This window comes from Phyllostomus hastatus, unplaced genomic scaffold (assembly GCF_019186645.2).
Source record: "Phyllostomus hastatus isolate PE091 unplaced genomic scaffold, TTU_PhHast_1.1 phas_contig_34, whole genome shotgun sequence".
NCBI classification, from domain to species: domain Eukaryota; kingdom Metazoa; phylum Chordata; class Mammalia; order Chiroptera; family Phyllostomidae; genus Phyllostomus; species Phyllostomus hastatus.
Genome location: NW_025333857.1, coordinates 54,517,761 through 54,531,226, shown reverse-complemented (window position 1 = coordinate 54,531,226; position 13,466 = coordinate 54,517,761). Strand labels below are relative to the sequence as shown.

Sequence of the window (13,466 nt, the reverse complement as noted above, 5' to 3'; positions counted from 1 at the left end):
TTAGACCAAACACACCCCCCCAATACCCTGTGCCCGAGTGTAGGGTAGAGGATGTAGGATGAGTATGGAAGGCTGACAGCCTTTCTGTTCTGCCTTGAAGGCAATGCCTTACTGTCGCCTCCTCAGTCCACAGTGCCTAGCTGGCAGTACCTAGAGAGCTTTAAGACTTCTACTGAAATTGTGGATAAGCCCAGGCCATGGTCTAACAGCCCAGCTCTGCATTTTCTGGAATCCTAAATTTTTTTTTTAAAGATTTCATTTATTTATTTTTAGAGAGGGAAGGGAGGGAGATAGAGAGAGAGAGAAACGTCAATGTGCGGTTGCTGGGGGTTATGGCCTGCAACCCAGGCATGTACCCTGGCTGGGAATCGAACCTGGGACACTTTGGTTCCCAGCCTGCACTCAATCCACTGAGCTACGCCAGCCAGGTCAGAATCCTAAATTTAAGCCAGGTGCACCTTGTACATTCTTTTTGGACAGTAAATGCAGGGTGTCAAATTAAAGGCACAAAGCATTTCTTACTTCCACTGTACTTGCCACAACTAAAACACATAATAATGTGAGGAGGTGTGGTCTTACGGGTTAGTCCCACAGCAAGCTCGTTCAAGGCTATAAGGCCAAACAACCTCATAAGATACTGGGTTCTTCCCATGCCTCTCAACACCTGCAAGAGGTGGGAGCTTTACAGCAATTCGGAGAAGCTCAAATTTCAATCATAATTGCATATAAATCTAAAGGGCACAAACAGTATGCTTCATAAAAGAAATCCCCTAGGTTTTTCTTTATTTTCTAAAACTTGAGATTGAATAGCCAAAAAGACAGAGAAATTCTGGGTAACTTCAGGAGACGTGAGGCTTTTTAACAAGCTCTTTCATCACTAGAGGGTCTCTGTAACTAGAAATTGTGTGCATCAGCATCAGAATCACTGCCCCCCCACCAAACAACGAATAGTCCAGACTAGTTGAGGTTGTTCAGTATCTCAGACCCCTCTGGTATGTGAGGACACCTCACGAATGCCTATAACAAGCTCTTTTGGCAAGACGGTGTGGAGAAACCCCTGGGGCTATGATCTGGGCATCACTCCCATTTGGTGATAAAGGGCCCTCTGCACAGCGACCTCTCAGGAAAAAACCCCAATTTAGAGAACAGCTCAGGAGAGCTTTAATCAGTATCCCCAAAAGTCTTTTACTTCATAATACCCTTTCCTTAGCCCCCAAATCCTTGAAGATAGATTAAACAAGTTAGGTTTTTCCAAACTTTAATGAAGCACAGCTACTGCCTAAATTATGGCCAAAGTCTCACAAACCCACTAATTCAGCACAGATGTAAGCTTCGATTTATGTGCAGGGCACCCAGCACAAGTGTCTTCTGTGGTAAACCTTACCTAACAGGCTTTTCCACTCTGCCTGGTGAATGAACTCGGTTGTAACCTTAGCTTACACAGGATGACTGACTCCCAGCTAGGAAGCCTGGCTGGGCAGTGGATAAACTTGGTCCTTCAGAAATTAGTTCTCAGTACATTTATATTTCATACTTCAAGGCCCTTAGGCCATGCTACAAGGGGATAACTAGGAAATTCCACGGTTTCTTTGCAGCATACTGACTATATTTGAAACCGAGATGCTATTCACGATTACTTTCTATCGAAGAGTAGCAGAACATGCCACCCACAAAATATGACCATAGGAGTTTGGGACATGCCACCTCAAAAAAAATGCTGCTTTGGTATATTGATTATTTTGAGCTGTAGGCACTGGGAAAAGAGCAAATGCAGGGAGAGGCTTTCTCTGAAAGCTCCTTATCTGCCTAAAGACAGATCCTCCAAAAGGAGTTAGGATGTCACCAACACCCTTCTTGGGAGTTTCATCCACCAAGGAAGATTGACTCTTAGCACAGGAGAGGAGACTAGAAGTCGACACCACACAGGGACAAACTTTCTCAAAAGCTACCTTCTAAGGGCCCACTCATCTTTCCTAAAAGTCATTTACTCTCCCTGTTCCCTATTAAGATGGTATTTAAACTCAAACTCTAAGCCACCTCCGGGAGTCGCACATTTCTCCCTGGGTATCTCCCACGTACACATGTGAATGCATTCTCTCGTTAATCTGTCTTTGATTACAGAGGTCTGAGCTAAGGGCTCAGAAGGGTAGGTGGAGAACTATTTTCCTATACTGTTCATCACCACCCCGGGAAAGGGTCACAACACAGTAGACAATGACATTCTTTCCTACAAAATTTTATTTATTACATAAAAAATTCTATACATTTGTTAGACTAAAATACAGTTCTCGTTATAATTCTGGCAACTGCGTCAGTACACACAGAAAACTTAGCATTAGACCAGCACTTTTTTTTTCTAGTTCATATTTCTGCACAAGTAAAACATTTCCAAGCTCCATTTCCTACAGGCTCATTGCACTCTGACGCTGGATGGAATGCCATCCAATTCAGAGCTCTTGGAAGTTAATTTCCCAGCAAGATGCGGTAACTCCAGAAAGTTAATTGCTCAATGTACATATTTTTAAAGTCCTCTGAGAGCACAGTGCCCCGTCTGTAAAGTGTGCGCTGCGTCAACAATGACAAGTCACAAACATGACGAGGGCTACGACCGTGTCCGGGGGCATGTTCGAGCACCTACGCGTGTGTTTCCCCACCTAAATGCAGTGCAGTGATGCTGCAGCAAGGAAAAACTCAAAATAACGCTAATGACAAGGCCTTGACCTACTGAACTCACGGAAAGCTTACCGGTGATCCCACAGTTCTGAATGGACAAAGACAGGACGTGATACGAAATCCGTTTTGACGCTACGGAAGAGAATGCACACGGGGAAGTAAGAAGACAAAAAATGCATCCGATTGAGAAATCTGCGACACCACGGCACACTTCTCATGCCGGACTGCACGGCAGTGAGACATGGAGACCCACCGGTGTGTGTTTTCTGTTCATATCACCCCATGTGCCGGGCAGGGCCTGACACTGAATGTGGAGGCCTGAGTGGTCCCTGCTGCACTGACTGGTCTGTGAAGTGTGGCTGCCTTATTCTAGGAGCTTTACCCTAAACTCCAGGAGCTCGGAGAGGCTGTGTCACCCAAACGCTTAAAGTCGGACCTTTGGTCTTCAGAAGATACACTTTTGTCTTTGGTTGTTCTCCCAGAGCTTCCATCATTTCGGGAGGTGCCTTCCACACTTATCATCCCCTTTTTGTTTGCTAGCTGCAAAGTTTTTTTACTCCTATAATCATATCAGCTAATAACCCACTGAACTGCTGTCATTGGCCACAGGACCAGTTCAAAGCACAGTCAGTGGCCAAGAATCTTTTGGGACAGGATAATTGAGACTTTTTGCCTTACGGAGCTCCCAGTACTCATGTATGGGAGGGAAGAAATCAGAAAACCTTGACTAAGGAAATACAGTAGAAGGCAACTTCCTCCATGGGATGTCTTTCTCTGAAAATCAAAACTAGCAAGAACAAGTGGGGCCCAGGAGAAGTTCTGAGCACAGACGACAGGAACCCCCTGGGAACCCCGTCTGCCTCCAGTGCTCACCCTGGAGCTGTCACCTTCGGTCCCACTCCCGTGGCAGGCAGGATGCTCTGCGGGGTGCTGGCACTGACTCCACCCCGACCCATGCCCACTGATTTCTCTCCTTTCCAAGGCTTCCTTTTCCTCACATGGAATGGCTTAACACATGCTCCTCAAAAAGCAACTCTCAGATGAATTCTCTAAGCGATGGAATGGGTGGGTCAGATTCACACGCGAAGGTCAGGACATTCTGAGATCGTACATGTCCATGACAAAAGGACACATCAAATGTAGATGAGTACACTGGACGCAGGTCCTTTCCCACCCCATGGGGGAGTTTCCACCCGTGGTCTCTGCATTTGCTTCTGTGGGTGGTTTATTAAAGCTCTTCTGGGGATGGGGGAGGGGGCTGACTTTCCTCCTTCCCTCACCAGCCAGGGATGGGATTTGCTATGTTTTCTTGAGCTTGAAAACGTAGGTGATGGTCTGATGTCTGACCATTTGGTAATGACCCAGATGTTGAAATTCCAACTCCTTTAAGGATTTCTGCCAGCTCTTTCAGGGGCCCCGTGAGTTCTCCCTGTCGACACCGCACCCTTTCCTAATAGTAGTAAGGTCCAGAGAGGAAGAAACCCACGTGCTCCCCACAGAAAGCAGAGGGGGTGGCGAGTGGAGGCACAGCCCCGTGGGCAGCAGTCGAGGCTGCTCTAGTGGGGACTGAGAAACACTCACCGCAGGAACAACTCGACTTTCGTGGAGAGAAAAACAACTCCTTTTGAATTTCTACCCCAGCATCTGCTCTTCCAACTTTCCACTACAACAACTCTTGTCAACTGCTAGACTACACCGAGTTTGCTAATTTATCTTCGACTGTTCTCATCATGCTGACGGATATATTTTCGGACGGCAATCTACTGGTAACACCACACCACACTTCATCTCTGAGCTACAATGTGAAAATATGGAGTGTTCTGGGAGATGGAAAATTACAGGATTTCCTATTCGCTTTTTCTTGGATTTTCTTGTCCACTGCAAATAATTTGGTACCTTGCCCAAAATCCACCTCTGCCCACCAGACACATACACCTCACGCCTCCAAGGAAAGAAATCTTACTGTCTTGGAGATTCAGTGTGGGCAATCTTGTTATGCATTCAGATTAGTGCGGTTTCTATTTCCAAAGCCAGCACTAAATCAAAGTCTTCTAGTTATAAAAATGACTTCAGGCCAGACGTTGGTAAGTACCATCTTAAAAATATCTTCGGTAGAGGTTTAATCACTACCTTATTTCAAAACGCATGATCAAACCGCCTTTAGAAACACCTCTGACTTGTGCTCATCAGGCCCTGAGGGCACGGTGGGCTGAGAGCTGGCAGTGTGAGGGCCCTGAAATGCTTATTCGCATCTCAAAGGGGCCCATGTTCCTGGGAAAGATGAAGAACCTGCTTTTGAATATCAAATATTAAATTCAGGCTTTAGCAAATAAAAATGAAAAGTTTCTGAAACATGTGGGAATTACAAGGTGTTCATGTTCAGCTCGATCTTAACTAGACTACAAGTAGCCTGAAAGCTTTCCTATTCTGAACTCCCTAGTTGGGAGTGTTTATCCCTCAGGAAATCACTTAAGTTGTAAAACTGAATAAAATAGCCTAATATTTGGGTCCCGAACAATTTATCTTTTCTGCAATTTTACTAATGAATTCCTTCATAAAATATCACACTTACATCCTGCCCACATAGTTTACAAAAGTGGTCATTGTCCTGCCATGCTGAGACAGGAGCATCCTGTGTCTGGTTCCATACACATAAAAATCAAGACGAAGAGGAAGAGTATGGTGGGATTTCCACAGAAAAAAAAGGTTTTCCACAGAAATGCTCAAGTTTAAAAACTTTTGCAATAAAGACTTTTATTAGCAAGGTGTTTCCAAAGATTTAGATCTTAGATTAAAATTCTCCTCTTGGAGAATAAAAATCTGGCTCCAATGTATGGAACCTGAATGGGAGAAAGTACACTACTTTAAATGTATATGTGTGTACAACATGTTTAGCCTTTGGTTTTGTGGTTAGGTTTGTTAGCTTTAGATTTTCTCTTGGCCCAGTCCAGACTGCTTTCTCAGAACTTGGGCAGCATGCCACTGAACAAAGATGAGCTAATTCCCAAAGCAGCCGCTGCATCTGAATGGTGCCCACTTTTCAAAGAGGCTAACACGCATCCCTAGTACACAAGGTACATGAATATGCATTTAAAGCAAAAGGCATTCTATGCTATGAATATATAATACACAAACCTCTGCTTCATGCAGTTACTTACGAACCCACAATTTTCCAATATGTATTCAAGGACCACATCTTAACTCGAGGCAAGCCATTACAGTGCACTCCTGTCTGTCAGATGGAATGTATGAAAACAGCACAGAAATTAACTGTGGCAGATACACTGATAAGCCTCTGGACTCGGGATGTTTTTTAAGTTGCAGGAAAAAAGCAGTGGAGAACTTACTGAAAGGTGAAAGCTGAAAGACCTTTCTGAAGATAACTTCTCAGAGGCTCTGTTAAGGCTACTGGAAATTCCCAGAATGCAAATGAGAAGGTTACTAACCAAAAATAAAATAATGTTCAGGTCATTATAATTGGCAGCTCCAGTTTGGGAGCTGAACCCAGAATTCTCCTCTGCAAATGAAGGAGGGCTACCTCCTGAAATGGCCTTTAGTAGCTAGTGGTGGTGCATCTGGGGAATGGTTGAAGCCTCGGGGGCAATGATATGGCCTCACAAGTATTTGGTGCCTGTAGTTCCCTTAGCTGTTCTAAGGAAGGGGGTGAAAGAAGTATTACTCTGGTTTAAAGCAGCTCAGGACCAGGGTGAAGGAAGGGGCCACTTCCTCACTGCTCCTGTAACTGCCCTAGGAAGACAAGGGAGCCTTTGGCAGATACCAAGGCCCGTGGTATTGGGAATCGGCAGCTTAATGCCCTTTGCTGAAAATAATAGGAAGGAAGGGAGGGAGGGAGGGACGGAGGGAGGGAGGGAGGGAGGGAGGGAAGGAAGGAAGGAAAAAGTAAGAATAGAAAAGCATCTCTACAAAGGAAAAACTTATTTCCAGGATAATTTTTGAATAGACTCAGCGACTGCCTCTTCCTTAACTATGATGGAAAAAGGTGAGGACCAACACACAGCTAAGCCACTTACACCACAGTTACATAGGACTTAATTATGCTATAGGACAGCATAAAGGCTTTCGCCCAAATGTTAAGCATTGCATTAAACGGTTTAAAGCAACAACCTCCTCTGAGCTCTGCTCATCCATGCAAGGATTATACAATTTCAATGCCCTAAATTCCTAATGTTTGCCGGAAGCACTGGTAAGCTTCCCATAAAAGATGGAGCTCCTTAAATTTATACAGAAGTGTAATGTTTTCCCTTCCATACTAGATGACAGCAGAGCTTACTCTTGAGGCAGGAGCCTAGGAAGTCCAAATCATGCACCGGAGCTTTGATTATCTGATGGCAGAAACCACAGCAATAATGAGGTCACCAAGGCCATGATTTCCAGTAGAGGACGTTAAGGTGAGTCCTGGATGCAACGGTGAAGATCCGCCACAGGAAAAGACACAAAACCACAACACAGAGTCAATGGTTTATAAAATTATTCAGGTAGCCCCATTTGACAGGTAATTTTTGTTTTTCATCTATTCTTCTCACTTGGGCAGAAGATGGAGGCAGTGAGTGAGTAGCAACAAGGCAGCCAGCCCACAGCTAGCTGAGGAATGACTCACAATGGATGAGAGAGGCAGCAGGAGTATCCAAACATAACCTCAAAGCATTTAAATACTGTTCAAAAATAAAAAAGCCTATGTGAGGCTTTATAACGCGAATCAGAGAATGCAGCTCATGTGAGAGTGATATTACACATATCAAATCTCTCTGTGCGTGCCTGTGTAACGTATGCGTACCTGCACCTGCCTACTGAGACGGCACACGAGTTCACTCCGGGGAGACAGCCTGGCAATTAATCTGGAACTCAAGTGACATGGTTACACATAGATCATAGTTGCTAAACACCATGTTAGTAAAACAAAATTTATTTGTAAAACAGGACCTGTTATATAAAATGGCACACAGTCGAGTTATACAAAAATACAAAATTTCTTTCTGGTTACAGTTCTAGTTGCAAGTGATAATTAGAAAGCATTCCTGGTGGCTTCCAAATAGTTGAGATTGTGAGCATGTGGAACAGGGAGCAGCACGAGTCCATGAGGCTGGCTTGTCCAAGTGGGCAGGACCTAATTCCCAAATTCAGGACTTCCATCAGGTCACTTTGGAGGGACACCTCCTACAAGAGCTAGCTCCTAGAATGTCTTCTGTTTCGATACCCATCTTCCAGCTTTTTGCCAATCCTAAATTTAGTTCCCAGTGTTTCTTAATGTCCAAACTTTTGTGTGGCTATGGAACAGAAGGGATTCTGAACTTTCTCAGATGATTTGCTCTCTCACCTATTTGGATAATTGTTAGTTACATAATTATATTTATTCCTTTCAACTGATATAAAAGAGTACAATGATACAGTTTGTCAGTGTTAGATGTTAACTTCTGGAGAATTATTGTTTCAAAATAGCTACTTGCACAATGTTGGTTTCCCAGATTTTGCCAAGACATGAGCTCTTAACTGTGTGTTTTCTTTAAAAAAAAAAAAATCAGACTCTTATTGCAGATATTCTGAAAAGTCAGAAATATTACATGAGCTTTGAAAAGAAACCAAGGCATTTAGCAAATATTAGCCTAGCTAAAGAACACGAAGACTTAAAAAAAATACAATTTACCTTTTGCAGCAATTTAAAGGTCCAACCCTTTGAAAGGAAGCGCATTAGCAAACAGCTGCCCAGTAAGCCCTACTGACATTAATTGTATGCATCTCCCTAACACCGGTCTAATTCGCTGTCTCATTCTGGTAGGAAGCAATGCTTTCTTTCAAAAGAGTGTCCTTCCATGGAATGATAAAATGCTGAGGCGTGTTTTTTTTTTGTACAGAGCCTGTATTTAGTGCAATAAGTTTAAAAAATTTGCTCTGAAATAGTTACTTTACATTAACAAAAATAGCCTTTTTTTAAAAAAATTGTAACAAAAAGGAGTTATCGCATAAACAGATCATGAATTGTTCTTAGCAAATTACACTTTTTTTTTCTTAAAGCATTCACCATTACAATAAGCAGAACAATGGAATATTAGCCATTCATATCTGGTAAGCTTCAGGAATAATAATAATAATAAAAAAAAAAACACCCGGTAACCCAGCCCCAAACAAACAAACAAAAAAGTTCAACACTTGAGGATCAGAACATTGATCAATTTTTCAGTTAGTTAAACATTGTAGAACTCTGGATACTTCATGAACTGCCAAGGAGAGGAGCACCTGCCAGCGTGCGTTCAGATTTCACGGCAAGCGTTGGAATAAAACGGCTCTTCAGCCCTGACCCACTCATGGCCCTCTGGAGCAGAAGCCCACAGCTGGACTTTCCAACGCTCTGTGTTGCATGTCTCTCTCCCTCCCTTATCCCGCCCAGCTTTACTTTCTCTGCAGATCAATACACAGGAACTTAAAGGCTATACTCATTGGGTGCTCCAGCTTCCTTTCAAATCAGGCACAAAATGTGTGAGAGATGCTACTAAAGCCAAAAATGAAAGACGAACCATAAGAAAAAAGTTTGCATAAGAAAGATTATCTACCCTTTTCTTTTTTACCTACTCTCTTATAGAAGCGTTAGGGTAAACTACAAATACCTGAGGAGTTGGTTCCTTTTTAATGTTGGCTGACAAATGCATGAGTGAGCAGTTACGAAACTTCGCATAGTGGGCCCACTTGTGTGTTTTTAAAAATAAAAATGGCATGGCTTCTTTGATTGGGGGAAACTGATTGGAGTAATTCCTTATTTCTCTGACAGCATATGCCTAGTCCCACTAGCACTTACGCTGCAGTGAAACAGGATCTGGACTTTATGTACACATCAGGGAATCACCCCTGACACCCTTTAGACAGAGAATTCGGTACAACAATTTTACCTCATTTCAATAACTAAAGTTAAAAATCTCCTCTAAGTTATTAAAAATGTTAATCAGATATGAATCTTAACATTTCCATTAAGACAATTACAATTGAAAACATTAAATGACGGCAGTTGCCTTGTAAAAGCCACCCGTATGAAAGGAGTACATGTTCGACAAAAATAAGCGTAAAAAAGGTATTAAATCCCTGTTCCTTTTCTCTGATTTTGGCTGATTATGTGTGTGTGTGTATATACATATACATACACAATACATATACATATATACACACACCCACACACACAGATACATAGTTATGTGTATATATTGTTTTGGAATGTCAATGGGTTCCATACGGTCAGCTAGGTTCAAGCAGAACTTGCTCCCGAAGCCTAGAAAACAAAGTCATACAGAGTATAATCTTAGACAATTACCGTTAGAAGGAGATTATGAACGACGTTACAAATACATAGATGGAGGGTCACAAACAGCAACAAGGTGAAATGAACTGAGAATCCCTCTCCCCCAAAACTACATCGCAGGGGCTGGAATTTGTAAGGATGGTGGCAATCACATTGCTAGTCTGGATAATCTTTGAGATATGAAAAGAATACTTCTCTGGTCTAAGCTGCTATAGCGGCCAGGGTTTTTCTCCCTTTCCTCTGTAGATTTTTTCTCCTGTATAAGCAGGTGGCCAGATGTCTCTTTCTTAAACCTCTATATCGTATTTGGTAAATTTTTCTAAATCATCTTCCAACATTTAGAGAGAGACCTCACCAACCTGTAAAGTTTCCTTAACTAGTAGGATCTCTCTCTCTCAATGTCGAGCCCCGGCTGGCGTAGCTCAGTGGATTGAGTGCAGGCTGCGAACCAAAAGTGTCGCAGGTTCTATTCCCAGTCAGGGTACATGCCTGGGTTGCAGGCCATGACCCCCAGCAACCGCACATTGATGTTTCTCTCTCTCTCTCTCTTTCTCCCTCCTTTCCCTCTCTAAAAATGAATAAATAAAAAATCTTAAAAAAAAGTCCAAGAGGAGAACTGGGAATATTTATATCCAGTTCAATGATCCCCCTGTCAAAAGGAAAATTTAAAACCTCATTTTCCTGAACATTATTTTATAGGCTAAAAATAAACCCTAAATTAAAATATCCCATTAAGGAGGAAGGCAGACAGTGAACTCAAACAGCAGTGTCTCTGCAGATATGGCAAACTAGGTATGACACGCTTTAAAGAACTTTCATCTATGGGAATAACGTGACTTGAACCAAGCAAATACAAAGATGCAATACAAAGTCTACCAATTCCCAAACTTCAGCGGGGAGTTTCTCAGGTAATTCTTTAGGGACACATACTCTATGGCTGAGGGTAGTAGGGGTCAACTTTTACCATGCTGTAGAAAAGAGATAAGAATTAGAGGGACCATGTGCTTTAAAAATTTAACTACCTTGTGAGCAACGTTTCACTCTTCTCTCCTGAGGAGTTTTTTAACGACTTAAAAAGCATTATTCTTAGGTACCAAATGCTACCATGTCCAAAACACCAGAAGAACAATGTACACAGAAGAGGTATCTGGGGACTTGCCATTCATTTGCAAGCAATGAACTGATGAGCAACAAAAATATAAAAGTGAAGATTGAATGAAGATTTTAATGCATTGTTTGAGTTAAGGGAAAGCAATATTGGGATAAAATCTTTCTAAATTGTTTGGCTTCTGGTAGAATGCCATATAACCTGGGCAATTCTCCTAGTATTATTAATTATAAATTGGGGGTTTTAGGTAAGAGAAGATACACTTCCACTCTGGTCTACCACAACCCATCTGTCTTTGCCTTAAGAATACAGAACTACATGCCAATTCGTGGTCAAACTAGTGAGTCCTAAATCTCCAAATATTTCTCCCTTGCTTTAAACACATATCACCGCACAACAATTTAATGGAAGCTTCCACCACTGGACAGAAAGAAAAGGGGGGAAAGGGTGGCTTACATTTTAAGATGTTCTATATCCTTTCTAAGTCTCAGGCTTGGAACCTGAGTTCCTGAATAATTAGGACAATGAAGCAGCAGCAAGAAAGAAGTCTTTCTCACTTTTTCCATGCCACCATAGGGCTGGCGGGACCTCCAGTGCTGCGGCCCTGGCCTTCATGAAGTGAGAGGGGTGCAGAAAGAAGGGGTAGGAGGCGAGACACCTGGCTGGAGGGCCTGCTGAATGGTGTCCCTTGCTCACTCAATCCAGTTCCAGCTAATGCACACTTTAAACTAAGGGCCATAACCACTGTCCACGTCTTTTTATTTATGATTAGAGTGATCTGTGTTTTGGGAATCTGAACATTGGTATTTTACTTTATTATCATCAAAGCTATTAAGAGCATCTGCAAAATAGGTACTGGAAGGGGTTTACAAAGGAAAGGGTTTATATCTGAACATTCTGCCGAGACTCTAGTTTACATTGGATATGCAATTATTTTCCATATACCTACATGGTCTCTCTCACTCCCCTTAAATGAACCCATTTCCGTTACTCTTAAATACTTCAGTGGGCTAGTTCTATATATTTCTTAAGTTGGAAAATGATGAATCAGACCATCTGTTATGCTATAAAGAAGAAGAGAAAGTCTTTACCTCATACTTTTGGACATGATATGCAATCAGAAGTTGCAGTATTTAAAATGAACTGTTTAAGGATATAGGCAATGATATAATATTTTGAAATAAGCACACCATTTAAAAATAATACATTCATAAAATAAGTAGTAATTAGATGAATATACGCTAGAGACATCTGTTGTTAGGTGGTGATGAGACATCTATGGGAAAAGCAGCTCCTGATTGTCCTACACAGATAAGTTGCTTTTTTTTTTTCAAATAAAAGTGGAATATATGTGTCACTGACCAGAGGTAATTTATCCTTCTTACAATTCAGCTGTGGGTGGTGAAGACCAGGCTGTCTTATTTAGTGGGAAATGTGGGTGTTGATGAAAACAGATTTGTTTGCTACTGAAAAACAGCTTAAGAAACAAAGAAAGTACAATCCAGGCAATAAAAGAAAAAGTCAGCAAAGGGGAGAAGACAGTAACATAAACAAACCAATGTTAAGAAATGAGGGAATATGGATTTTAGCAAGTTGAAAGGAATTGCTATTATCACCTTCCAAATGATAAACATCAAACTGTCAGTTCGAGCACACAGCCAAACATTCAGCCCAAGGAAAACTAGCCACTGACAGTTAAAAAGGAAAAAAGCAAACAAACAAAAAACCCCAGCAATTTCACCTTAGGGACAAGAATATCCCCAACACTGCCATGACCACTCTTCCTTGTGACAATGCTGTGTTCCTTTCAGCTTACTTTTACAGAAGGTGGTCTCAGCTGTGATAAAAATTCAGCCATCCAAGTGATGGGTAAACACACAAACAAAAAGAGCAGCACGTCCTGTGTGATACAGATAACAAAAGCTTCTCCAGAAGAAGCGCAGTCAGTGAAGACAGAGAGAGAGAGGAAGTGAAAGTGAAATTCTTGGAGGGAGGCCACCTCCTCATCTCCACCTACCATCGGTTTCAGCTCTCTGGCATCGGCCACGCCTCCCTTACCAGCTTCCTTCATTGCTTTCCTACTGTTTTCCACAAACTCCTGCAAGATAGGGACCAAAGGACATAGATTCTTAGGTTCTTTCACATTTCAGATGGTAGAGAAATTCTAAAGAATAGTCACATATGTGACTCAATATTGGTAAATGGATGGCCTAAAACCACAGCAATAACAACATTCAGTATCAGACATAAGAGATGCTAAATTTGTGGGAATAAACAGCAATCTGTTGATATAAAATCTTTTCTCCATCCATTCACAGTGACGATATTACTTATAATAATGTTAAGAGGTAATGTTAGTTCTAGCCCAAAGAGAAAACACCT

The 13,466-nt window shown here is 42.0% G+C and overlaps 1 protein-coding gene across 3 annotated transcripts in view; it reads right to left on the bottom strand.

Moving 5' to 3' along the window:
• The window catches only part of SLC44A1 (solute carrier family 44 member 1), a 171,216-nt gene that overhangs the window by 29,638 nt on the left and 128,112 nt on the right, over positions 1-13,466 (bottom strand). Inside the window, exons 15-16 of one of the 3 annotated variants that reach the window (XM_045840087.1) lie at positions 13,102-13,182; positions 7,582-9,946 (exon numbers count right to left, since the gene is read on the bottom strand). In XM_045840087.1, the coding sequence (XP_045696043.1) occupies positions 9,923-9,946; positions 13,102-13,182 (105 nt within the window). In that variant the 3' untranslated portion in view covers positions 7,582-9,922. Of the gene's footprint in view, positions 1-7,581; positions 9,947-12,876; positions 13,183-13,466 lie in introns of those variants that run through there. The other 2 variants (XM_045840088.1, XM_045840086.1) reach the window with 2 other exon arrangements.